Below are 25799 nucleotides of genomic sequence, written 5' to 3'. Positions count from 1 at the left end.
AAAGTTGGCGGTCCCTGCGCTGCCCCAGGGAAGCACAGCAGGAAGCACAGCAGCAACACAGGGTGCTGGCAGAAGGTGATGGAGCTGAGAATTGGCAGAAACAGCCCAAAAAGGTGCTCACAGACAGGGAGCGCATGAAACCCAACTCCTCCTCAACCCTCCATCCATAAAGCAGAGACACGGAGACTCCACTGCTCAAAATGCTGCAAGGCTTTTTCAGAGCACATTGCTTCTTTTCCCCAAAAGCACCTCCCAACCCCACACCTGGACTCTGCATTGCTGAATTAGCATTGCAAGTGATGCACAGCCCCAAACCAGCCACAGAAAGGAGCAGAAGCCATCCTCCTGCCAACGCCTGTGCAGAGCGCAAGAGGAAGGAGATGCAGCCTCCTGCTGGTGCACTGAATTCCCATCATTTCCCAGCTACAAATTGCCTGAGAATAGCAAGACGAGAAAAAAAAAATCCTGTAGATTTCCATTTGCCATAGTTTATATACAACAAGAACAAGTGCATACAAATACTTTCATTACATTGTCAACACAGTTAGCTTGGGAAACACTATTCTCCAAACCATCGCTTCCCGTTCCCAACACAGGAGGAAATTGGCTTTGCTAAACACAGAGCTTTGCTTTCCCCCCTCCATGCACATCTGCAGGCAGATTGTGCTCCCCCCGCACCCCCAGCAAAACAATCTTGTTGCAGTGTCTGTGCTTGATGGACGTACCCTCCTCAGCACCATGCTGGGGGTCCCTCCCTCTACCAGCACAGCACCACACCCATTCGCTTCTGCTATGGACACACAGAGGGAGATGGGATGGGGGGGGCTGAGGAAAAAAGACAGGCAGGACCAAGCTTTGACAGCACAAATCAGCCTGGCTCTAGGGCTGCTTGTACCACATCAGAAACACCGTGGCTACGCGATGCAAAGTGCTGGCTAGGTATAAAGTCACCCTGCCATTTCAGATTTGTTCAGTTTTTTCTTTTACTTTTTCCCCCCCTCTCTCCTTTTGACAGGCTGACTTTGTAGCAGCTCGTTTTACACTGGATCAATCAGTGTGTGTGTGTGTCTGCATGCTGCTGCATGGCGAGGCTGAGCTCAGGTGCAGCAGGGAGGGAGCTCACACTCAGCACAGATCAGCCCAGTACTCAGCAAACCCAGAAAAATGACACAAGGAACAAATAACCCATAGAGACAGAGAGGAGGTGAATGCCATTTCCATGGAGAAGCTCAAGGTCAGGCTGGAGCAGGCTCTGAGCACCGTGATCTAGCTGTAGGTGCTCAAACTGGATAAGGATTAGAGCTGGATTTACCTTCAAGGTCTATTCCAAACTAAGCCATCCCATGACTCCACATCCACTGCAGGACGGTTGGACTAGATGACCTTCACAGGTCCCTTCCAACTCAAAGAATTCCATACTTCCATGACCAGCATCCCCACCAGTGTTGGATCCCAACCCCAGCACCCATCTGGCTCACAGGCACGGAGCCCTTTCAGGACACGCTGACTTTTTCCTCATCTCAGCCCGTCTGCATGCACAAGCATGCAGCCATTCCTCCTACGTCGGGCATAGAAGAGCCATTCAGGCTTGGGCTATTAATTAAACCCCGGTAATGCTAATTTTACTGCCAACTTGGAAGATCCTTCCTGCATTTTATTAGGTAATTGCCACTTGTAAGGGGTTTAAACTGATGTCTTTATTAGACGATGCGATACAGGATAGTTATAATAATGGCTGAAATCATCTCCGCTGAACGCGCGGACAGACGGAGCAGCCCCTGAGCTGAATGGGGAATCGTGCCTGTGCTGCACACAAGAGCCCAGCATGGACATCCCATGAAGGACAACTGCTGGCCTGGGTACCAAAAGCTGGTAAGGATAAACCAACGGGCAGCAGGGAGCTGCCTCTGATCACCCCCAGACATCGCACTCCCAGCACCTTTGGTTTCCTTGCTTTGTGCACCAGGCAGCACAGAGGCACTGAGCACTGCGGGGTCATTTCAAGTCTGAAAAGATGTCGGAGCGTTTTGACTCTGCAGTAACTCGTTTCTCACACGGAGGAGCTGATTTGTGCCCATCTGAATCACCTGAATGATGCAGTGTAAGGATAACTTAACTTTTCCCAGCACATCTTGCCCCTTTTTGCCCTAGAGGTGTCCCTCCAACACCTGTCAGCTCCAACCCAGAGCACAGCAACATTGGATTTCTCACCTTCCTGCTTTAATCCTGCATTTAATCAAGATCTGCTTTTGGTTTTTGATGCAAGCAAGGCACAGGGCAGATGCTCTGCTGGGACTGTCCTAAATGCAGGCAGCAAAGCGAGGTGCTCACAGCACTGCTCCCAGCAGGAGCACAAAACCCCAGCAGCAAGAGCCACTAAGCCCCAACCCCAACCCCAGGATCCCCATTTCCCACTCCTTTCCCCTTCAACCTCTGTCCAGCAGAGCACAGCCAGCAAACAGCCCCAGCACGAGCCCAGCACACCACAGCCTGCAGACACCTCCAGCAGAGGACCCCCACTCTGGGTCCCTCACAGCTCTCAGCCCCAACCAATAAGTTTACAGCGATGGAGAAAAACATGGGAAACCAGAGGATTCTCCTTCTCAGACATTTAAAGCCTATTACCCAAATAGGTGTGCGATGTCACACTACAATGCCATCCCTAACACCTTCTGATTTCCCCCTTCCCTCCTCCCCGACTTCCACACCGAAGTTTCCAACCTATTAGGGAACAAAGGGAAGCTGCCTTTTAAATCTCATTCACTCCAGCTCCTCGCCTGATAGATGGCTTCCCCTCTGAAGCTCTGTCTCGCATAAAAGCATCTCAGCATGGTGCTGTAAATCTGGTTTACATCTGCCTTTATGGGCGGCTGGGTTGGGTCCACGACTAAATTACCATTTATTTATTTGCTTGCTTCAAATATGAAAAAAAGAACCCACATACCCACAGCAACTGCTCAGTGGAGGGCTGGCACGTGGCGTTGATGGAATGGGTTCTGTAAGGGCAGCAGGGACAAAGCAGAGCTGCCAAGTGGCCATGTGGTAACGTGGGGACCTCCAGCCCCAGGCAATTAGGCACTAAAAAGTTTCCTCCAAGGCAGGGAAACTAAGGCAGGACAGGCATGATGCACCAAAGTAAGGCAGCAGTAGGCTTGCAAATAAAGCAATATAGAAATAAGGACTCACAAAGCTCTACCCTACCCACAACCATAAGAACAGCAACAGGGCAAAGCAGCAGAGAATGGGGAAAACAGTGTGCATTGCTGGCCCTGCAAAGCACGTCATCTTCTAGGGAAATCCACAGCCCTCCTGTGCAAACCTCCCCCGGACTTGGCACCATTCTGGAGGGCTGCTAAATAGAGCCATGGAGCTAATAATCATCATTGCCCTCCTGGGAAATAGCAGTTAGAGCCCTGCAAATAGAGGAATGGGGCTGGAAGCAATCTAGGGGAAAGGAAGGGAGAAAGGTTTGGGCTTAATCAAGTGCTCTGCTTCCAATCCAAGCTCCTGTTGCTTTTCAGGTTTCCTAATACAGGATGCTCCAAACAAAAAGCCAGCAAAGCCACAGAAGGACCACTTCTGTCACTGACACTGTAGTTTTTCATAGGGTTTTTTGTGTGTGTGAGACACCAACAGCATGGGGAGACCCATGCCTTAAACTGTAGGTTTACAGAGTTTCACTGCCCCCTCTTTAATAACCAGCACTGATTTTACTGCCCCTGTTACTGTCCAAGCATGGAGATTTATTCCTGTTTTGCCAAGCACAGACACATTGCTTTACAGCACCAGGCTCCCTGGGATAATCACCTGCCTTGATAGGGAACACAGATGTTTGCTCCACACTGGAAAGCAGCCATCACCCCCAGCTCCACATGCAGGCGCTTCTATTGCAACCACAACGCTTGCACAAACCCTCAAAGCAAGCTCTCCCCATTTTTCCTTTGTCCCCTCCAATCTTGCACTGCATTTTTTGGCCTCACACTCCACAAGCACAGCAGCACTGGGTCCAACACAGCCCTGACACACGAGGTCCGCCGACCCCTGCACCCAATTAGCGGAACAGGCGACGTGAAACAAGCGCTTGACATTGATATGATTCAACATTAATAACCAGGTTTCAAATATTTATTACAATGGCTGTTTTTAATACATATTTCATGAACACAGACTTCTATTTTTTTTTTTCCCCTTCTCCCCTCTGTTGCCAGCTTTGTGGGCTTAATTTGCCTTAACGAGGATAAAAATCGCTCTGATAAATTGCTCCTTTGCAAATGCACACAAGATGAGAGCAATGCTTGCCTGAACTGTTTGTGATGCAGAGCTGAGCAGCTGGCCAGGTGCTTGTAAGTGGACAACGTGAGCTGCAGACAGCAGACACCCCAGTGCTGCTCCCATCGTCCCCACACTGTGCCACCCCCCTGGGGCCATAGAAGGCCCCATAGAGCCAATGGGCAGCTCCAGCCCTCTGGCATTACACAGCAGAGGAGAAAATCTCTCTCTGAGGCAAGCATCAAATGCTTTTTCTGCAGTAAGAACTCATGTATGTTTATGCCCCAGTCGGGGGAAGTCTTGAGTTAATACACTGAGGCTTAGCACTAAGAGGTATTGAACTAAAAGCTTTAGCTGCACGTGCTCAATAAGCTGAAGCTTTCCCCCAAGCCAACCCCAACACGTGTCTGCTGCCCACAGGTACCCTGAGCTCAGCTCCACCAGCAGGCATTAGGGATGCTCAGCCCATGCTGCATGCCTCTCCCTTCCCAAACACTGGGAGCACACCAGGCTCGGCCACACAGCATCCAGGTTTCTCCCTTCTCCAGTATTTACGTTGCAAGCAGGCATGGGAGACAATTAGAGGCTGAATAATCAGCAGAGCCAGGGGCAGGGCTTTCATGTGCAGCTTGGGACTCTGGGGAGGGGTTATTTCCATACTGAGCATCCTTGGCTCAGCTCAGCTCGCTCACACATCTCTCTGCCCCCCTGAAACAGAGGGAATCCAAATGGGATGTGCAGAAAGCCACAAAAGACGCTTGAGAAGCAGAACTTCACTTTGTCTTTCGCTGCCTTTTCAGTTCTTTTGATGTTTAATTTTTCTTCTCTCCTTAGTTTTATTTATTCTCCCCTATTTTTTTTTTTAACAGCACTTTTTTGGTGCATTTTGCTGCCCTCCAGCCTTCTCTCTGCACGCCCATCTCCCTGCACTGCTGCAGACAGCACCCACCTACAGCCCCACTGCAGGAGGTGGTGGCACCATTCCTGCCCCACGGTGCTACCAGGACCCAAGGGGACAACCAACAGCAAGCTCCAAGGAGACCCCAAGCCCAAATCACAGAGTCACACAATCATTAAGGTTGGAAAAGACCTCTAAGATCATCTAGCCCAAGTCCAACCCATCCCCATTGCACCCACTCATGGAATCATTACAGTTGATGATCTTGGAGGTCTTCTCCAAGTCCAGCCATCAGCTCACCACCACCATTCCCACTCACTGAGTCCCTAAGGTCAGAAAACACCTCCAAGACCACCGAACCACTACTTCTCTGACAGAGCAGGTGTTGAAGGCAACACGATGCACCAGCTGGAGGTGGTGATCCCTCCCCAGAGACATTCCCTTTCCCATACGCATTCCAGTTCACTTCCTAGAGGAATGCCCAGGGAATAGAGAAACCCAAAATAAACCAAAGCAATTCAACTGCACCCCATCTCCACCAACTGTTTCTGGTGAGAGCAGCAGCCACTTCACTATCCTGCTCAACCCCAAACTGAATTGTGTGGAACTGAGAATGTTTATCAACTTCTCTCCAAGAAATCCCCTTCACAGCAAACCCAGGAGGACACAACATCCCTATTGCAGCCAAAAAACAGAATAGGAAACTATAGCAGAGGAGATCTTCATTTTTTCCCCTTGCAACAAACAGCAATTTTCAAAGAGGAAACAAGAAAACCTTCACGCTCCCAACAAGTCCCTGCAATGACTTGGAGTCACAGAACTCAATGGGACTTTTGGCACGTTGAGTACAAGTAGTAAATAATTTAAGAAGGAAAAAAAATAATCAAGCTGTGGGGTGTTTTGGGTCACAATTGGAACAGCAGTGGGGAGGTGAAGCAGAAACTGAATGGTCGAGTTTAATGAGAATTACCTAGAGAACAGCTTTACTCGTTATTTTATCTCATTCAGCAATTTGGTCATTTTAATGCCACGCGTTTCTCCCCTCCCCACATCTCACTTTTAACCAGGTACGTGGAAAGTTACCAAAAACATCAACTGGGAAATGTCAGAATGAAAAACCTCAGCGTTTCACTTCAAAGCAAAGCGCCGTGCCTGGAAATGTCGGCGTTTTTATAATTCAATAAGCCGATTTGAAGCATCTTATCTGGCATCCTCTGTCAAAAAGGGGAAAATTGACTTTTCCTCCCAACAGTTCGGGCAAAGCGTTTCTATTTCCTTAGACACATTTTAGTTATATTCAATTAGCTTTTGTTTCAGCGTTCTCCCTACCATGGGTCCTCAGGCAGTGGAAGCTTGTCTTGAGTCAAACCCTACAGCACGCTTTGGCCATGCATGCTGAAGGCAGAACACAGCAAGAGCATTTACTGCTGATGCAGGTAACTCCATGCAGAACACACGAGGCTCACGCTTAGGAGGGTGTAAGTGCCTTGTACTTGTTGCCTAGCAGAACAGCTCGCTCGCAGGTTGGCCCCAAGGCACTGCAGCATTAAAGGCGACCAGCAGACCCAGTTTCATGGCTTCTAACAGCACATCATTGCCCACTAAAAGATAAAAATAAGGAAAAATATGCTTTGAAATGCAAACTTCCAATAGGCTTCAGTGTCAGAGAGGATAATTCTGCAGCCAGGATTTGCCTATGCCCTGCTCCCTATCTACAGACTGCAGCACCCAGGGTCCATCTCCCCACATTCACATTTTAAAATCACAAGTAAGGCACCCAGAGCTCAGTCCTGGTTTTGGAGCTGCAGGGCACAGCTCCATTTTTTCTTTTTCCACCAACAGAGCAAGATAATTATCTTAACAAGATATTTCTGCATATGTGCACACGCACACACGAGAAAAAATTTGATTTATTTTACAAGCTTATCGAGATTCTAATCTTACAACAAATAAGGCATGGCATCCAGACAGACAGTATTACGGGAAAATCAATATTGATTATTAGGAGCAAATATGCTGCGTACATCTGACAGTTAAAAATCCTTTTAAGATCTGGGGGGAAAAAAAAATGACAGTTGGACACTACAGATACAGCAGTGGTGATTCAACAGCTTAATCACCACCTCGATCAATGGGGAGTTTGGGCAAAGTTGGTGAAGTTGCAGCACGGCAGTGATGGGGCTGAATTCAGAGGGCTGCACAGTGGGGTGGGGAGGTCTTCAGCCATAAGGATGCTCTGATCTCTGATTGCTGAGCCCAGGAATCTTGCAGCTGCATCCCCTCCCCGCCTGCAGGCAGTGGTATTTCTGCACGCCCCCCAGAGCAGCCTTCAGCACGAGGAGAGAATGGGTTTTGTCAGGACCCCACGTGTTATGGGAGAGAGCGTAATGCGTTGTGGCAGTCCATCGAATATGACATGATAATGGATGTTAACATCATGTGCTCCCCTTCGCCAACAGAGGGGAAAGTCATGTTAGATTACAGCTAAACACCGTGTTGGTGTGAATGCTGTTTCCCTCCCCTGCTCCAGGCTCAGCATTCCTTCACTGCACCGCATCTTTGCTGCCTGGGAACTGCAAGGCAAGCACTGTGCTCCCAAACCCACGAGGCTCCTGAAGCAACGCTTTCAGAGCTGAGCCACTCTGCAGCAAGGAGCTGATTTAGAGGAGAAAAATATTACAAATGCTCCTCTTCAGCTCCACTGGATTCACCCCACACACAGTGTCAAAATGGGGACCTGGCACACGTGCCTCATGCTGGGCTCCTGCTGTTGTATTTAGGATATGGCAAAGCAGCAGCTGAGAAGGTAAAAACAAACAATTGCAATCAAGTGGTTTTAATGCAGGTGCTGAGCTGATGAAACTTGCCACTTCATCACTAATTATGGTGGCCACTTAAGTAGTAATGCTCCCTAATCACTATGAGATGCTGCAGGGCACAGGGTGAGGACCCAAACCTAATGGCATACATGGGGAGGCCGATGCTGCCAGAGACCTGGGTCACAAGTCCATTTAGGACAGCAGCACAGGAGCAACCCCTGTTTCTTTACTCTTTGGGCTTTTTGTACAGAGATTCAGCTACCAAAAAAGCAAAACTGCTGCTGCCAGCCTGATGAAACAGGAAGGACTGGTTGACCTGCTCCCCAGTGCCACCATAACCTATGCTGGGTGCTGGCAAACCTTGGCACAGAACCTGAGACAACCCGGCAGCAGACACTAAGCAGCACTGCTCGCATTGCAGACACATCGATCACGCCGATCCCCTTGCAGGGACACACTGATATCATACCCCATCTCAGGAGATGCACTGGATAGATCAGAGCTCGCTCGCTGAGGACACTGTGCCCTCTTTGCTTTGAATGAGGAGCAAAGCTGCTTCCTGCCTTGTTTGAGATAAGGACCGAACTGCAGCTGTAGCAAGAAGCAAAGGATGCTGAAGGGAAACCTGTGCCAGGCTGAGCATCATCTGGGGACACCTCTCCATGCAGCAGGCCTTGCTCCCCTGGCATCCCCCAAACCTCCAGCATCCCCCATATCCCCTCCCACTGCCTCGCACACCCAGTTTGGCAAACAGGAGCCCCAGGTTGGAGCCAACTTCACCAGAGTTCCCCTGCCCAGCCGCAGCCCAGGGTGCAAAGGGTCTGCACAGAATACAAATGGACCCTTTCACTTAGCAGGAGGCAGGTAATTTCTTTTGTCCCCGCTGATGCATTATTGATTGTGATGAATGTCAGAGCAGGAGCCTGTTCCAAAAGCCATTAAACAATAATTTCATCTCCGGAGGGTAATTGATTGTCAGAGAGAGCAGCTTTGCTGGTTGCAAGGTGGCAGTGATGGGGAATGTTTGTATTTGGGTGGGGACAGAGGGAAGTCTTGGGCAAACTTCATGATTTATTAATCAGACATGGAGAGGAGTTGGGAGAGCACAGCACTGCAGATAAGGGACCGACCCCCTTCGAAGCACCAGGCAAAGGAGCAGTGAGTGGGCACAGATGCTGACCCCACCACTCCAGAGGAGGAAAGCACAACCCTGACATCCCCCAAATTAATCACCTCCGCCCAGCAGTGCCAAAGGACAGCAGCATCCTTGCCGTGGGCTCACGAGAGAAAAATCCCACTGTCAGGAGGGGAGAGGGAGTTTATCTGTCTCCTCCACAGCACATGAGAGGTGGATTTATCATGGATTTCCCTTTCTCGCGTGCTGTGTTTGGCAGTTCATTATCTTGTCTGCTGGAACTGGCTGCTCCCCGCTGCACTCCATCAATCGCTGCTCCGTGAACCCCACAGGACCCAGCCAAAATACCCTCCTGGACCATGATCAGTGTGGGACAGAACAGCCCCCCAGCAGCCATGGGGAGAGGGGCATTTGCTCCTCACTGGTTGTGTCACCCCAGCCCTGCAACCCCACATCCAGCTCCAAAAGGGTGACCCTAAACCCAGCAGGGGCTCTCAAGCAGAGATTTGCTCTTTGGTTGCTCTTTAATCTAAAAGCATTTAGTTTGATGGAAACAAGAAAGGAAGTTCTCCTCTTTGGGAAAACCAATCAATTACAGCCTTTCAAAGCACTTCAGACAATAGCCTTCATATCAACCACAAGACCTGGAAATATTTCCAGTGCAGTCTGAGTCCCATCCCACTGCTAAACCCTGAGAGGAGCAGGAAACATCAGCGAGATGCCTGTGATGGGCAGGAGGGAGGGCAAGCTGCAGTTGTGCAGCGTTGTGTGGTGGCTGTGATGCTTCCCATGCATTGCTGACACCCAACACAAGCAGAACTTTCACCAGACTGTAAGCGATGGAGGACAGACCATGACCCAAAACACAAACCTGAATCTTTCAGTGCTATCACAGATCTTTGTAACCAGACAGACAGCTGTGGCTGGGATGTGCAAGCAGGATCTTGTCCAGCCATCAGCTCATAGATCCCTTTGGTTGCAAATGCTAACAGCAGGGAGCAGCTCCATCACCCTGCTCAGGGCAAACAGTTCTGTGACTTTCAGAGCCAAACCTTGAGAAAAGTTTAGTACAAATCGTCTGTGTTTATTTGTTTTCATTTACTTTCTCCATTACATTTTCAACGATCAATACCATTATTTGAATAAAAATGCAGTATGTACAAGAGCAAGCAGCACACCAAGCATACCAATGGGCCACGCTGCCTTGAAGTGAAGCCAGCGAGGGAGAACACAACTCTCCTGGGGAGCACGAGGTCAGCAGACCTTGATGCTGCCACAGCACTGAGCCATGCTCCTTGCAGAGCACAGAAGGGAAAAAAAAAAAGGAGAGAGAAGCAAAGCATAGAACCCAATCACAACTTCAAAAGCATTTTCAAAGTGTTGCACACAATCATAGAATCATTTAGGTTGGAAAAGACGCCCGAGATCCCCAGGTGCAACCCCAGCCCTCCCCACCATGCCCAGTGACATCCTGCAGTGCCACATCCCACAGCTCTGAACACCCCCAGGGATGCTGACCTCCTCGGGCAGCGGTGCAGTGCAGCATCATTTTTTGGAGCAGTGTTTCCTGCTACCCAACCTGAAGGGGCATTTCACATGGGGTTCACCAACACAAACCCTGAGACTTATTCTGCTGTTATAGCAGAAGGCATCCCTGCCTGGAACAGCACCCATCCTCACAGCAAACAAGCCCTCGGTGACCTCTTAGGAGCGCAGCACATTAAGTGCAGGGGTCCCTCCTGCAGCCACAGGCAGCCCCCCACCCCTACAGAGGACACAGGCAGGTCAGCCCACGCTCAGAGCACTCAGTCCCTCTCTCAGTGCTCCCAGCCTGCAGCTCAGCTTAAGAAATCAAAGCACGGTGCCTGGAAGCACTGCTTGGAGCTCAGCTCTCGCTGCTGCTCTTAACCCCTGCGACCTTTCCGGCTCTGCCCTGCCAACACAGAGGAAAACAAGGCACTTGACGGGCTCCCTTCTGCTGCTCCCGGCCGCCTCCTGCATCTCCCCAGGGAGTGAAGAGGAAAGCAAGCACCAGCTCCCTGTCTAAAAGATGAGGAGATATATTCGAGCTGACGTTCAGCACTATCAACGTTTTATGAGCTTTGGAATCCAGTTAGTTAGCCAATATTTTACTTAGCTCCAGCTTAGATTTAAAAACTTGACCTTCTCTGGGCACTGCATTCCACACAGTCCCATCTGGCCGAGCATGCCAAGCACGAGGTTATTTATCCCTGCTTTTATGGCTGCACTGTCATTTGTACTATTCAAAAACTAAAAGCATAAGAAGGATGGGGCTCCCCAGGCAGATCCCTTAGGCATCCATGCAGCTCTAAGGCAGTTATCACACACAAATCCCCATCTCCCACTCTGAGCAGCTGCAATGCAAGCACTTGGTGGCAATGGCTGCAACACAGAGCATCGATGTGGGCATGGGACCTGGCTCCTTTATCTCCTGCCTGCAGACAGCAATACCACAGTAACAATGCTAATTAATACACCTCAGCACTGGGCAGCATGGCATACAGCCCACCTGTGTCCACTGCAGCCCATGGGGTTACAGTGCAGCTGCCATCCTCTTCCTCACCAAGTAAAGTAATAATAGATGGAACAATTGCATTTCAATAAAGAAAATTGATTTTGTTTGCTTTATTCATTAACAAACGCAAGCACACGCCGATCAGGAATGATTTATGCCCACAATTTGTGAAATTATTTCTCTATTGATCAGCACAGGTTTGTTTTCTTGTAGGTTCAGTCAATTAGAGGGAACAGCAGGCAGGTGGGCAAATTAATCAGCCTTAAATACAGCCCCCCTGTGGAGAGGGTCTCTGGAGAGAGCACAGGGGTTTGGCAGCATCACCTCAGCCCCACGCACTGCTGAACATCAACCCTGCAGGGTCAGCCCCTCTGGGTGGCCAACAGGCAGCAAAGCAAAGGGCAGAGCAGGTGCATACAGAGCAGCAGCACCACGTGCTGCTCACAGCACAGCTCCGACCCGGGCCAGCACACAGCAAACAAGGACAGCAGATTGCAATCTACAGGGCTGTTATCTCCGCAAGGCAGTGCAATGCACAGCCTCTGCTCACAGTCCAGGAACAGGCACGCACCTGCCAGCAGAGCCCACAGCTCACCATGCTGCATCCTCCCAGCAGGGCTGACGGATGGGGCTGCATGCTGCTTATCTGCTGCAGCACAAAGTCAGGCAGCGGTGTCAGCGCAGAGGGGCTGGAGCAAGCCCACACAGCAGCAGGAAGAGAATATCATACAGGCTCATCTCTTCAACCAAAGGCAGCTTTTAAGGACCATTTAAGGCACTTGCCTTAATCTCAGTGTTTGCAGCAGAACCTAATAAATCACAAAGCTCTCCCACACTGCTGTTCCCTGCAAGCTCAGCTCTCTGCAGACCTTCCACCCATGTGCAAAATGCACGCTCAGGGTGCAGGCACTGCCCACGTGCAGGGAGCAATGCATGGCATAGGCTCAGAGCCAACCCCATGGCCACAGCATGCAAGGGGACTTGTTTCCATCTTGGCAAATGTCAGGGCCTATTCTTTCCTGAATGAGATATGGACACAGCAGGGCGATATTACATTACAAGTCAAATAACACAAAGGCTTTTAATTACACGCCAAACAGTAGCTGCTGTCAGAGAGGAGACACTGGGCTCAATGGCCCATCAGGCTGTTCCGCTCTGGCAATTCCCATCTACCCGGTAAAAGTCCGGGAAATTGGATCAGTAATGGGAACCAGGGCCTTTCACCTCCAGCCCAGCCATTCACATCCAGCCCTGGAGGGAGAAGGAAAGTCATTACCAACCCACTGCAGCTGGTGCCAAAGCAGCCAGCAGGGCAGTAAGCCCCGAGGAGCACAGTGGGATGGGATGGAGCATCCTGCAGTCAGCTCTGGTGCTCTGAGCAGAGGGATGCTGCAGAGCACAGCATGGGCTGGTACCTGGCTGCCACATCTGCAAGCTCTGCCTCCAATCTGCATGGCTGATTCGTTCTACAGCTCTGTACTCCCTTGAGAGCGGGGTCGTTTGTCACAGAAGATTGATTAAGCTTTTGGTGCATCAACATTAATGAGGAAAAAAAAAAAAAAGACCAACATTGGCTGATAAGTGTCATCTGTTCATAGCAGCCCCATAAAAACCATTAGGACAGGTAAAGGCGGGCAGACCAGCCAAGTCTTGTCCTCCCAAGCCCTGTGATGGCTCCACATAGGACGTGCCCTCCAGATGGGGACATCCCTGAGGATGGGATGCCTGCACAAGCCCCACTGCCTTTGCCAGGCTCCATCCTCCCTCATGCCACGAGGCTGCATCCCCTGCCGTCCCCTTGCACACTCAACTCAAGGGTTTACTTTTTGAAGGCTCACTCCTTGCAAAACAAACAAGGGTAACAAAGCAAGGGTGACCCTGACCTGAGCATTTGGTTTCCAAGGTCCAACAGCCTGATGCTGTTGGACCTAACGCCTTCCCAGCTCCCTTCTGCATTCCAGAATGATGCTCTACCAGGACAATCAAACCAGCACAGGTATAGCATCAGGGCTGCAGCCCCCCGGCAGGACTGGCGCTGCCATCACATGCAAACATCCAGCTGAGCCCTTTGTTTCTGCCCAAGGTGCTCCTGCAGTGCAATCCCCATTTTCTAAAGCCATCATTTGAGGCTCTGCATCTAAGCCGGGTGATGGCAGGAGGCTTCTTGTTACAGGACATCATTAAAGCTAATGGATGTGCTTGAACTGCAGACAGCAGGGCCTTGCCAGGGGTGGGTGGGGAAAGGCAAGCTCTCTGATCTCGCAGAGAGAGAATAACCTATTTAAAAAGGAACGTAGCCTCTTGAATAGAGCCATCAAACAGTTGGAAAGGCCTGGCTTTTGCAGGAACTGAAGAAAAAAGTCCAGGCTTCAGCCCACCAGCTGCATTTGAATATCTGATGCAGAAAAGTTAACAGACACAAAAAACCAACAGCTCTCGCACCTCTCCAGCCCCGCTCCCTTGGCCAGCACAGCCCCAGCACTGCCAGCTCTTCCCCTCAGAGCACAGCTCAAAGCACACGAGAGGGACAAGGAGATGAATTAGAAATTATCTCTTCTGTTAAACATACACAGAGAGCTGCTGCTGAGCCAGGCAAGGAGCCGTGCACTCAGCACCAGATGCCAACAAAGCCCTCAGCTCTCCTGCAGCCCCTCTCCAGCAGCACCGTCCTCATACAGCACGGCATCTGTATCGACATTCCCATGCACGCAGCCCCTTGTATCTCTCTGGTCTCAGCAATGTATTATTCATGTGCTCCCTTGTTCTTGTACAAGCCCAGAAAAACGGAGCAAGATTAATTCCTCGAGAAATAAAATAAATAAGCAGGATTTAAAAAAAAAATAATAATAAAAAAAAGGACTGCGATCCATTCAAAGCGCTGCCTCCTCCGTGCTGCCTGTGTCACTGCTGATTGAGTTTCCTCTCTCCTCAGCTCCAGTTCTGTTGGAGTATCTTGTCTCCTTAGTATTACTGTCGCACTTCCTTTTCATACGCCTGAAATATATACTATTGTGTTCCGACTTTTAGTCTTTGTGCAGGGATCCCTTTCATGTCTCATCTTCTGTACGGTCCTTTTTTTCTTGGCAGTCAAGTGCATGAATGTTTGCTGCCAGGAGATTTTGCTTCTATTGTATTCCAGACGTATTATAATATATGGGTTTTGTTCTATATTGTCTGTGAGGTGTTCCAGGGGTAGTTTTTCATGCTAGCATGACTTCTTCCCACGTGGAAGCCGCCTGCCTCTCACCCCCTAAAGCAGGGGAGCACCACCTCACAGAGATGGGTACAAGGGCAGAGCTCAGTCAGCACTGCCCCGGGCCCTAATGGAACTAATTAGCTTCCCCCAAACTATGCAGGGCTTTATTGCCAGCATCCCTTTTGCAGAACTGGAGCACTGAGAAGCAGAGCAGCTCGTGCCAGGCCACGCTGCAACAGGGAGCTGAGACAAAAACACAGCCAGGACTTCTGCCCCATTGCCACAGCGAGGGCTGCGCTGCTGCCCCTGATTCACATCACCATAGATGGTTTCCCAGTGCCTGGAGCAGAGCAGTTGCTGCCTCTTTTTGGCTCAGGGGAAACCTGAAGCAGCTCAGTTTTGTTCCACCCACAGCTCTCTGCACCAACAAACACCTCCAGATTCCTCACCAGCACAACCTCATTGCACCTCAAGGCAGCAGCCCCAGCACATGGGGCATTTCTGATTCCTGCATCCTCCACGAGGGAAAACATCAGAAAATCTGGAGTTTATGTGGCTTCAAATCAGCTCCACTGGGAGCCTAATGACTGAGCTGCACCAAGAGAGATTAGCTCTCCTGCAGCACGCTTGTGACCAGGCTGTCTGATCTCTATCAGCACCCCTCCAAGAGCAGCTCCTTGTTCCATTTGTTCTTCGGACCCCTCTTCTCAACTCTGACTAATTACAGTTTGTTGGTCGTTATGGCAACTATGGATTTCTCTCAGCATCCAGCTCTCATGATTTTTGGCTGCAAATTGCAATGCTGGAGGAATACAAGATACAAGCAGGGCTTTACATCCTGCTTGCATGCTAACCTTGCTGCTAGGTCCCCCCCTCCAAAACAGCAGTCCCATTGGCCTGTTCTTACTGATGCTACTCAAGGAGCCTGCAAAGCCAGAGCAGAGAGTTCTGCACATCATGGAAATGATGCACCTTGAGCACTGCCAGCAGCACCCTCCTGCCAAAAAGGAACAAGAACCTCATCCCTAAGCAGACACCAATACCAGGCCTTCATTTCACACTTCCTAAGCCAGTCAATTAGCAGTAACTGAAGCCAGACACACAGCAGGAGTCAGGCTGAGGTCAACCAAAGCCCTTCCACATGAGACTGCCATGCCCGAGCAGGGGGACCACTTAATGTAGCGGCTGCAGAGCATCCCTGCAAGGCACGAGGAAGGGCCCTCCTGTCCCAGTCCCCATTTGTCCTCATCACCTTGTGCACAGACACTCAGATAATGGAAATTAACAGCCCAGGGACACGAGGCGGAATTGAATTGCAGAAGATTGCTCCAACCAGCAGGCACGGGGCAGCACAGCCCTGCTCTGCATTCCTCACACGTCCCGCCCCGAGGACAGCAGGATACCTCCAGGCCCTCTCACAATATTGCTAATTGGAGGCAGTGGAAACAAGGCTCTGAACTTCATTTTTCAATGGACGTTGCTTTCGTCAGCTATGATCTGTAGTCAATGCAATGGACTTTGCTGGAGCTTGGATGCTACCTCTGAAGCCTCTGTTCATTCTGCACAGTGTTCCTTGAAGGGGACAGAGCAGGGAGGCAGCATTCCTGCAGGACTTCTGCAAGTAAACTCTCCATGCAAGAAAACAACAAAAACAACTTATTTCACCACTAGAATGGGACAAGCAGATTGGTTAAGGGAGAAACCAATCACACCTTTCCCCAGAGGGGATTTCTGCACTGTAAAGATGCTTATATCATACACAGAAGCCAGCAAAAAAACACCACCATAAAAAGCAGGTCTTATTCACCCTTATGCCACACATTTGGCCATGCAGTGCTGCACATCAGGTCCTCCAGGAAGGATGTTCAGCTCCACACTCTCAAGGACATGACCCATAACCAGGGCTCTGGAAGCTGTGGAGTATTTCAGCCTAACGAGGAGAGCAATGAAGGCAGGCATAAAACTGAATTGTTTCTAGCAACACAAAATAGCACACTGAAGTAACCCACAGAAAATGGGGAGCACCACAAAGCACCACTGACAAGAACCAACCTACAGCATCACTGGGACATCACTGCTCATCTGCTGCTTGCTAGTTTGCATCCCCTTCATAACTGCACCACTCTCCCAAACAAACCCAGTTTTAGAACCACATAAAACACATAGGCAGGGGAAGAGGAGACCCCATTTATTCACAAATGGTTCACCTCCTCCTTACTGAGAGCTGCCCATGATGGCCATGGGGAGATGATGAGGAAGTTGCTGTGTGACATTCATGAAGTGCCAGCTGACAGAGAGTTCTGTTTGCCAGGCCAGCTGGGGAGGGACCTACCATCAGCTCCCAGCATGCAGAAGATCAATACTGTAATTGGGGCTGTTTGTGGCAAATGAACTATTGCAGCAATAGGGCCAGTGTACAGGAGAGGAGGCAGAGGGCTGAGCTGGGGCTTGCTGCCCTCTGCTGTGCTGCAGCTCCTTTGCTGGTCATGGTGGGGTAAGGGGTAACACTGAGCTTTGTGCTCAGCAAAGGGGTGCAGATGAACAACTGACAATGCAAACCCTCCACTGCTGCTGCAATGCCTCCCCAGGGAGCATCCATCACCAACATAAGGGCTCCTTGCCAGGTGCTACCATCCACCTGCCCACACACAGGAAGCAGCCTGAGCTCCATCCTGCAGCCAAGAAGCTGACAGTGGAGGGTCACGATGTGATCCGAGACGCCTTTTCCAACCTAATGATTCTGTGACCACAGTACCGAGGTGCAGCGCTGGGTGCTGCACGGGCACTGGCTGCCATCTCGTGGGCAGTGGTGAGAGAGCTCAGGGCTCTCCCCCACAGACTGCCCCAGGGCTTTTGTCCTATTCACCCCGTCAAGCTTTCATCCCAAATCCACACTTTCTCTGCTCCCCTCAGTGCACTCAGCATCACTTCACAGGTCACCAAGCTGCTGCATGTTGAGGTCAATTATTCATAGCTCAGAATCAAGTATTAAAAACTGAGCTATATTGACAAATTCTTTGTATATTCAGGAACATTCCCACCAGTAAGTTTCTCTCTCCTCCAGGCAGCTTTCTGAGCAGCCCAGGCCCTCCTGATATGTCTTGCTGTTTAACAGCATCGAGGCACTCACCCACACTCACCCTTTGGTTGGACCTCAACTGGGAGCACAAAACCACCCAGGGCAGCACACATTCCTACCCTGCTCCTCTCCAGCAAAGAAAATCCACCCTGCAGCCTCTTCCAGTTTTCTCAGCAGAAAACAAAGCTCTCTGCCAGCAATGAGAAGCTTCTGTATCTCACCCTAGGGATGACCAGGTCTGCTCCTCCCCTGGATGCTTTACAGGAGAAGTCCAGAGGAAAGCATCTAATAACACCAGCTGTTCCAGGCTGCCTACAAATCCTTTGCCTCCAACCCCACTGAAACTCTTGCTGCTGCAGCCTCCTCTCTGATCTCAAATCCCACCATCCACATCCCTGGAGTCACCTCCACTCCCGCCACACAGGGCCTGCGCTTCCCAGCCCTTCCCTCCTCCCCTGACACCTGCAGAAGCCTATAGAAAAGGAAGAAAGGAAGAATAAATGAATAAAGCAGGCATCACTTCCATGGGATTTGCAACACAGATGGCCTGAGGGCTCGAGCATCACCCATGCCCAGCTGTGAGGGATGGATGCAGACAGAAGGATGCACTCCCAGCAGGCACAGCCCAGGAAAGGGCAGCAGCAGCACACAGGGGGTTGGCAGCTCCTGCTCAGCTGGCAGTGCCATTCCCCAGCCTGGGATGGGGATGCTCCACAGCAGTTGTCAAGCAGAGCAGCAACACCAACCACTTATCAAAACATTAAAGTTCTCCTAAGCTGCCGAGTTAATTTCTCAGACGCCCTTTCAAAGGGCTAGATAAATACAATCTGGGAGCATCTCCGCTCCCTCGGCTCACATATCTTTAGTCAGGCGGAGAGATAACATTTCACACAGATTGAGACAGTTTAAGCAAAGGTTGCTGGCTAACCTTTCCAGCAGCGGCTGTTCCTGGAGCCGCGCTGTGCTCCGGTGCCCATCCCTGCAGGGATGCAGGAGCCCCACACACTGATCCCTCCCGCATTACAAGGTGCTACCTGCAGGCTGGTGACAGATAATTCCAGCAAGGAGTGTCAAAACGTTATCACGACATTATTACCCTGTGTCCAGGAGTAGGTGTGCAATTCAATTCAGCCCAACCCACCAACTCACCTTTGCCCAGCTCCCAGCATCCTGGCTAAGGCCAGAAGTAGCATCCCTATTCTCCTCTGTTTTCTCCCCACAGAGATTAGTCTCATAAAGCCCCAGGCACAATCAATGCTGGAAGATCCCTATGCAATGCTGCTTGCTCTCCACCTCCCCACTGGGGGTGGGAAGCAGCCATGGGCCATTTCTGGAACTTGGTTCCAACCTCACACTCCATGCAGAGCAGGACACAGCAGAGAAGCTCTGCTCCCACAGCCCCTGCAGAGCATCCCACACCTGGAGCAGGCTGCAGCACAGCCTGGGGATGGGATCTGCATCTCAGCAGCACCCGAGCACAGCACCCTGCCATAGGAGCCCTCCAGCAAGCAGCAGCTCTGGCAAGATGGGGAACATCTCACAACCCATGGCTGGCAAGGGAGGGAAGGAGGAAGAAATGCTGGCAAATGACAGAGCCCTTATCTTAATTACAAGCTTATTTGCATTTAAATGAAGGTTATTCTATAATTACCACCAAATGTTTTGTGTTGCAGCTGAAATACCTCTGAAATACCTCTCCATGGGCTGTCAAGCTCCTTCCCATTTCCATTTTCTCTTTCCATTCTTCTGCTTTCTAATCAGCTGCACAAGCAGGGAGGCATCAGCACAGCCCCCCCTGGGTACCACCACACCCAGCAGCCCTCTGGGGCACATGGAGGGGTGCAGCCCCTACTCCTCCACCAGTACTGAGGGTGGGGATGCTGGCAGATCTCAAGTTCAGGCTCTGGGTTTTTTGGGTGTTTTTTTTTTTTTCTTTGCAGACTTGAGTGCAAAACCTAAACAAGTGCTTTTTTCTGCACACGCACACATCTAATTACCTTGTCAAACTTGTTGCAGCAAGGTGTTGTGAAAGGCGAAAGCGTGGGCAAGGTCACAAGGATCAAAATGGTGGAGAGCAGGGGCTGAGCTCAGCTTGGCTCAGCAAGTCCCCAGGCCATAGGCTGCAGAATGCAGGGGCTTAAGGACCCCAGCAGCCCCTGCCGTCTGCTTGTTGTTGATGGTTATTGTTGAAGACAGGACAGAGACAAAGCAGAACCCACAGAGAGATGTTTGCACTGTAGCTAGCACTTCTTTGGAATAGATAAAGCACTCCCATCGAGAAAATAACACCCAATTATATCATTCAAAACAATCACAGTGAACAAATCCATGCAAATGGCCAAATTAAGGCTGAATGAGAAGCCTTCTGCTATTTCCTAAATTGCTATACCTTTAATCAAGCTCCTTTAACAACCTGTCGTGAGCGTTTTTGCTATCTAGCCAGGAGAACCACATTAACCAAGCAGCCCATGTGGGGATGAACAAGGCAGCAGCTATTAGAGCCGCAGCAGAGCCTCCCGTTTATGAGTCGGTGGTAATGAAAACGGACAGTTCTCCCTCTCAGGCACAGCTCTGCTCTCTGCCCATGCCCACCGCTGCGTCTCAGCCCTGCACAGCACCCGCGTCCCCCTGCCCAACTCCAAGTCTCTGCCTCCATCTCATGGAGAGACGCGATCTCTTCAGCTCCGCCGCCACCTCACTTCATTTTTTCCTTCACTAGATTTTTATAAGACTCCCTTTCCCCGGTTTCAAATAGCCCAAGGCAGACTTACAGCATGGAAATTTTTAGCCTGAACAATTATCTCCTGGCAGAGAGTTAACTCACTGGAAACAGGATCTTCTAATGGGCAGCCATGGCTACAAGCAACTTTGCTGGCTCTGTTTAAAACAAGCTCCACACCTCGGGACAGAGAACTCCCCCGCAGCCCATTTCACAGCCGTTTACATTTAATAAGAGGCAGCACCTGCAGCATGGGAAATCAGCAGCACAGCCACCATGCAGGGCAGGCGCTGATGCTCACACCAAACCATTCCTCTTGTTCTTCCATCACAGACAGGAGACAGACAAGCCCCAGCCCTGAGGACGTCAGCATCTCCTCTATTTCCTAGGCTGAGTTCTGCCACCAAGAATCCCTCCGGATTTGTCTGCCCACCCAGCCACACTGCCACGACAGCCTCCATCCCAAACCCACACCATGCACTCAGCATCAATCACTTCCCATCTGCCTGGGGACGATGCTGCTCCTGCAGCCCAGCTCACAGCAGCACCCTGATGGCTCCAGCTCCCACATTTGGTGATGCATTAGGGCCAGCAGCCTACATCAATGACAACTCCAGAAACCTCAGCATGCAAGCTTACAAGCTTGCAATCCTTAACTTATAAAATCTGAGAAATCCACACTCCTTCCCCCATTTTCATCCCAGCAGTAGTTTTTTGTTAGCCCACACCAAAGCCCACCACCAAGCTGCATTAGAAGACAAGCCCACAGCCACAGCCTATGCTTGTGAAGGGATTCCATAGGGCTGGCACTCAGGCTGCAGCCCATCCCTGCCTGGGATGCAGTCACACTGCCTCAATTTAACAGCATTTGCCTGGGGCAGAGGTGGAACTGCAGCAGGCAATGGGAGGAGGAGGGATGGCTTTGGGAGATGCTGCAGACACTGGGCAGAGCACACTGCATCCCTCTGCACCATGGTTTTGATTGGAAAGGGAATAGGTAGATTCTCATCCCTCCCCCTCCAAGGGATTACAGTACAAACAGAACTCTTCTGGACTTTAATCTAGCTCAAATTCTCTCCCCTGCACTAGAAGGAGAGGGGGGAAAAAAAGGCAAGGAACAGAGCATCTCTCTCCCTTCTCAATCTCCCTCCCCTCTGCCTTCAAGTGCTCCTTGGAGTGTCTCTGCGGAATCATGTTTATATGCAGTGAGTGCTGTTGTTAGTTAATAACATCGCGATCGCTGAACCTCCCTAATGAAAGAGAGAGACAACATAAACTGTCATTTCAAACAAACATGCAATCAGGGTACCAGCAGCTCTGAAAATATTATCTTCCCAATTTCACGGGCTTCATGCAGGAAATAGGCTGCTTTCATGGAGATTGTGGAGCATCGCGCCCAGCACACGGGATGCAGGGAAGGGCTGGCAGCAGCAGGGACGCATCAGAGCCATGAAATTGGCTGGGCTATGAAGGAGGAATTGTTTTAACAGCTGGAGCCAGGAAGGACAAATAACAGCAGCGATTATATCTTCATTGCTCATCGTAACCAATGCACCAGGCAAGTTGTAATTAGGCTGTGAAGAGCTGAAGGTTTGATAGCGAAGGCTTTGAGCTCACGATTAGACACGGCGCATTTGTGCCTGCCCCACGGCCACCCTGCCCCACTCCGGAGCACACAACTCTGCTTATGCACTCCAGTGCTGCAAACACCACTGTGGATGAGCAGTGCCTGGATGCTGCATTCTTCTCCTTAGAATCCACAAAGCTTCTCCCAACTTCACCTTCAGAGCAGGGGCTGAGCCTGCAGCAAGGAACGGGAGGCACAGAGATGAGAACTGCACCTGACTCCCTCCACAGACCCCTGTTGTCTATGAGAAACCACTGAGGACAACTTGCAAACCATCTTCCTTTAGATGAGCCCCACTTCCTGATGCTGCAATGACCCCGAGCAAGGCTGTGCTTTCCAAACAGCAGCCATCACATTGAGCCCAAAGGTATCACTGGGCACTGCACTGGTAGCACACAGCCTGCTGAACCAATGAGCTTGGGTTTGTGGCTGGGCCAGCATTACCAGACAAGGAAAACAGCAAATTAGCAGGAAAAAAAACCAAACATTTCACTGTGCTGAGTTCTGCATCCTTTCGTAACCTCCCAGAGCCAAAAGGGAGATGGATGGGACCACTCTGCCATGGTGCCACAGAGATGGGGCATACATTGCTTCCCCCCAAGGACAAGTCACAGTGCTGAGATGCATTCTGACAACAATTTTAAGCACAAGCACCATCAGAAGAGCCAAACTGCACGGCACTACCAGGCCCCTCTGCCCCACCAAGAGATGGGAGAAAAGCAGTGTGAACACAGCCCATCCACAGGCATGGAGTGATGCCTACAGAAAGGGACTGCATTCTTAAAGGGAGCAAAATCACAGCTAAAGTCTCTCTAATAAAGGAGCGGGCCAAAATCTCCCCTTGTTAACAAAGGAGAGGGCTGATGCCCCCCCAGCACACATCAACCAGACAGCCCCAGAGCAGGACAGACAGACAGACCCCACGGGAGAGCTGTGCTGCTGCATCCAAATCAAGTTTAAAAACTCTTCTGACATTTAAGAAAAATCAACAAGCATCTAAAGCGACGGGGGGACCAGGCACATCACTGCCTGAATGTCACATTTAAGGCTACAGAGATAGCAGCTGCTTTATCTCCTGAAGCAGGTGGTTTGAGCAGTAAATAAGACACCCAGGGCCAGATTCTGCTCGTGCACCTGCATTCCTCCATCAGCTGCAATGGAGCAACTCTGGATTTGCACCAAGGTGACAGCCAGCCAGAACAGAGTATATTAAACTTTAATACTCCTGAGCATCAGCACAGAATGTGCTACCAGCCCCTGCCTTGACTCCAAGTATCCATACAGGCCTCAGCCCAACCTGTAAAAGTTTATTGATTCCAATTGGCAGTGCCCTTTTGGAATCAGTTGTAGTTCTGACTGATGTACAGATAGGAGCAAAGGACATTTGAAGCATTTTAATGCACTTTTTACTGCATTATCTCTCACCACGATCTTTGCTGCTTCATGGAGATGAGTCGCACAGCGAGAAGAGCCCAATGTAATTAACGACCTGGCAACTCTATAATGATCCTTTCTACATAAAAAGGTCTTCCCTATCCTATGAATAGGCAGGAAGTAATTTATTGCAATCCATATAAAGATGAGACTGCTTTGACCTTGGGGATTTTAAGTTTTTTTCTTAAACAACCATAATTGCTAAGAAGATTTTTTTTTTAAGTGATAACAGTTTAAAGAAAACTTTAAGATGTGATGTAAGAAGTGAAGAATCAGCCTGAGCAGCCTTGAGACAGAACACAAACAAGCATCCTCTGCATCACCTAAGGATGAGCTTACAACTAAACAAAGGATTCTTCCATTTCTTATGGGCATCGCCTTAACCTTCAGTACTCCGAAATAATATTATTAACAGAGTGCTTTATTCCCAAAAAGCAATGAATATGCAGGAAAGCCCACAGGAAAGCCAAGAACGACCATTTCCTTGCGTTCCTGGACAATCAATGAATGTACAGATGTTATAACTACGGAACATACTAGAGAGTTTGGCTAAGCAAGTTATTACACCAAAAGGAGAATAGATGGAATGCTTACTCATGTCCTGGGCTCGCTGCAGAACTCCAGAGGAGGGATCTCCAAAAGAGATCCTTCCCCACGTGCAATCAGCTCTTCAATGGCTGTAGGAGAGCTGCAGCCAGGCTCCTCCCCTTCCAGCAGCACAGGTGAATTGCCTTCACCTGTGCCCCCAGGGCTCATTGCTCACCTCAGGTGATCAATCAGAGGCTCAGGCCACAATTCAGCAGTTCCCATACAGTTCCCTATGAAATGCAGCTCTGCCTCATGCAGAACCCACAAGGAGCAGCCTCATGTACGCTCACACTCATGCTAAGGGCCCACAGCCCCTTGCACAGGGAGGACCACCACTTTGGTTCCCTTTTGCTCTGGCAAACCCCTTCCTCCCCACCCAGCAGGGATTTGCAGCAGCTGAGCCACTGGCAAATCATCAGCTTTATGCTCAGTGTGACAGCACCGTCTTGGCTTTTACAGCTTGCTTTGGGAAAGCCTTTCCTCTTTCCATCTCGCTAACACCTCGCCCGTTCATCAGCTTCCCCCTCGTTTCTCATTTCATCTCACTCGCGCTCCTTTCACATTCCCCAATCCCCTGCATTTTCACAGGGAAAGTCTCGCAGGCAGGCGATTGCTGCAGAAGTGGAGTTCAGTCTATCAGGGCTCCTTTCAAGGTCTTTGGAAGAGGGGGACACCTGGGAGGGGTCACGTCCCACGCTGGCTCAGTGGCTGCAGGACATCTAACAGGACTGCCACACTTTGAAGTACCCACAGCTGTTTTGATGCCTTTCCCAGAGCTTTGGGGCGGTCTTGATGACAGGGAAGCACACAGAGGAAAGGAATAAATCTGGCCCAGAAAGGAAAGCAGCAGACCTGGCTGGAAACAGCTGGGCTGGAATGGTTTTCCATCGGAATAAAATGAGATTTGTTGGAAGTGAGGCACTCTGCAGAGTCAGCTCTTTTCCCTGCAGAAATTTCATTTCATGGGAGAGGGAAAAAATAACATCCAACGACTTTGAATCATCCTGCTTTGATACTTCTCAAAATCTCACATTTGCATTCCTTGTTTTGAAACAACTTGAACCTCAGACTTGCTTTCCCCAATTATTTCCTGTTATGTTTTGTCAAGTACAACATAAACAAACTAACGCAAAAACAAGACATGTTCCTGCCTGTAATGTCTGATGCAGTTGCAAAACAGTATTTCAATCCCATTCAAAACAAAGCCACAATGCCCAAAACCTGTGGTTGAAGGCAGATCTCTGGTGGAAAGGCAAGGAACTGCCCAACACTTCAGAACCCATTGGTGCAATGGGTGAGGACAGCAGATCACCCTCCACACAAAGCCAAATTGCCCAAAACAGTGGAGGGTCTCCAAAATGTTACAGCAAAATGCCACTTTTTCCATCCCCACTAATCTAAGATTTGTCATCTTCAATACACTTTTATGATTGAAGTTTTAATTAAATGTGATAATTATATTTAATAGAACCAAAGAGCAGCAACAAGTCAACTGCCAC

At 50.0% G+C, this 25799-nt stretch overlaps 1 protein-coding gene across 3 annotated transcripts in view; it reads right to left on the bottom strand.

Moving 5' to 3' along the window:
* LOC125703580 (protein CEPU-1) overlaps positions 1-25799 on the bottom strand; it is a 315707-nt gene that overhangs the window by 284500 nt on the left and 5408 nt on the right. Inside the window, exon 1 of one of the 3 annotated variants that reach the window (XM_048968233.1) lies at positions 24307-24318. The exons of the other annotated variants lie outside the window; for them this stretch is intronic. Coding sequence (XP_048824190.1) covers positions 24307-24310 — 4 coding nt within the window. The 5' untranslated portion in view covers positions 24311-24318. Of the gene's footprint in view, positions 1-24306; positions 24319-25799 lie in introns of those variants that run through there. 3 annotated transcript variants of the gene reach the window in all.

The sequence above is a fragment of the Lagopus muta genome, chromosome 22 (genome assembly GCF_023343835.1).
Source record: "Lagopus muta isolate bLagMut1 chromosome 22, bLagMut1 primary, whole genome shotgun sequence".
Taxonomy (NCBI): domain Eukaryota; kingdom Metazoa; phylum Chordata; class Aves; order Galliformes; family Phasianidae; genus Lagopus; species Lagopus muta.
This window is presented reverse-complemented; position numbering and strand designations above follow the sequence as displayed.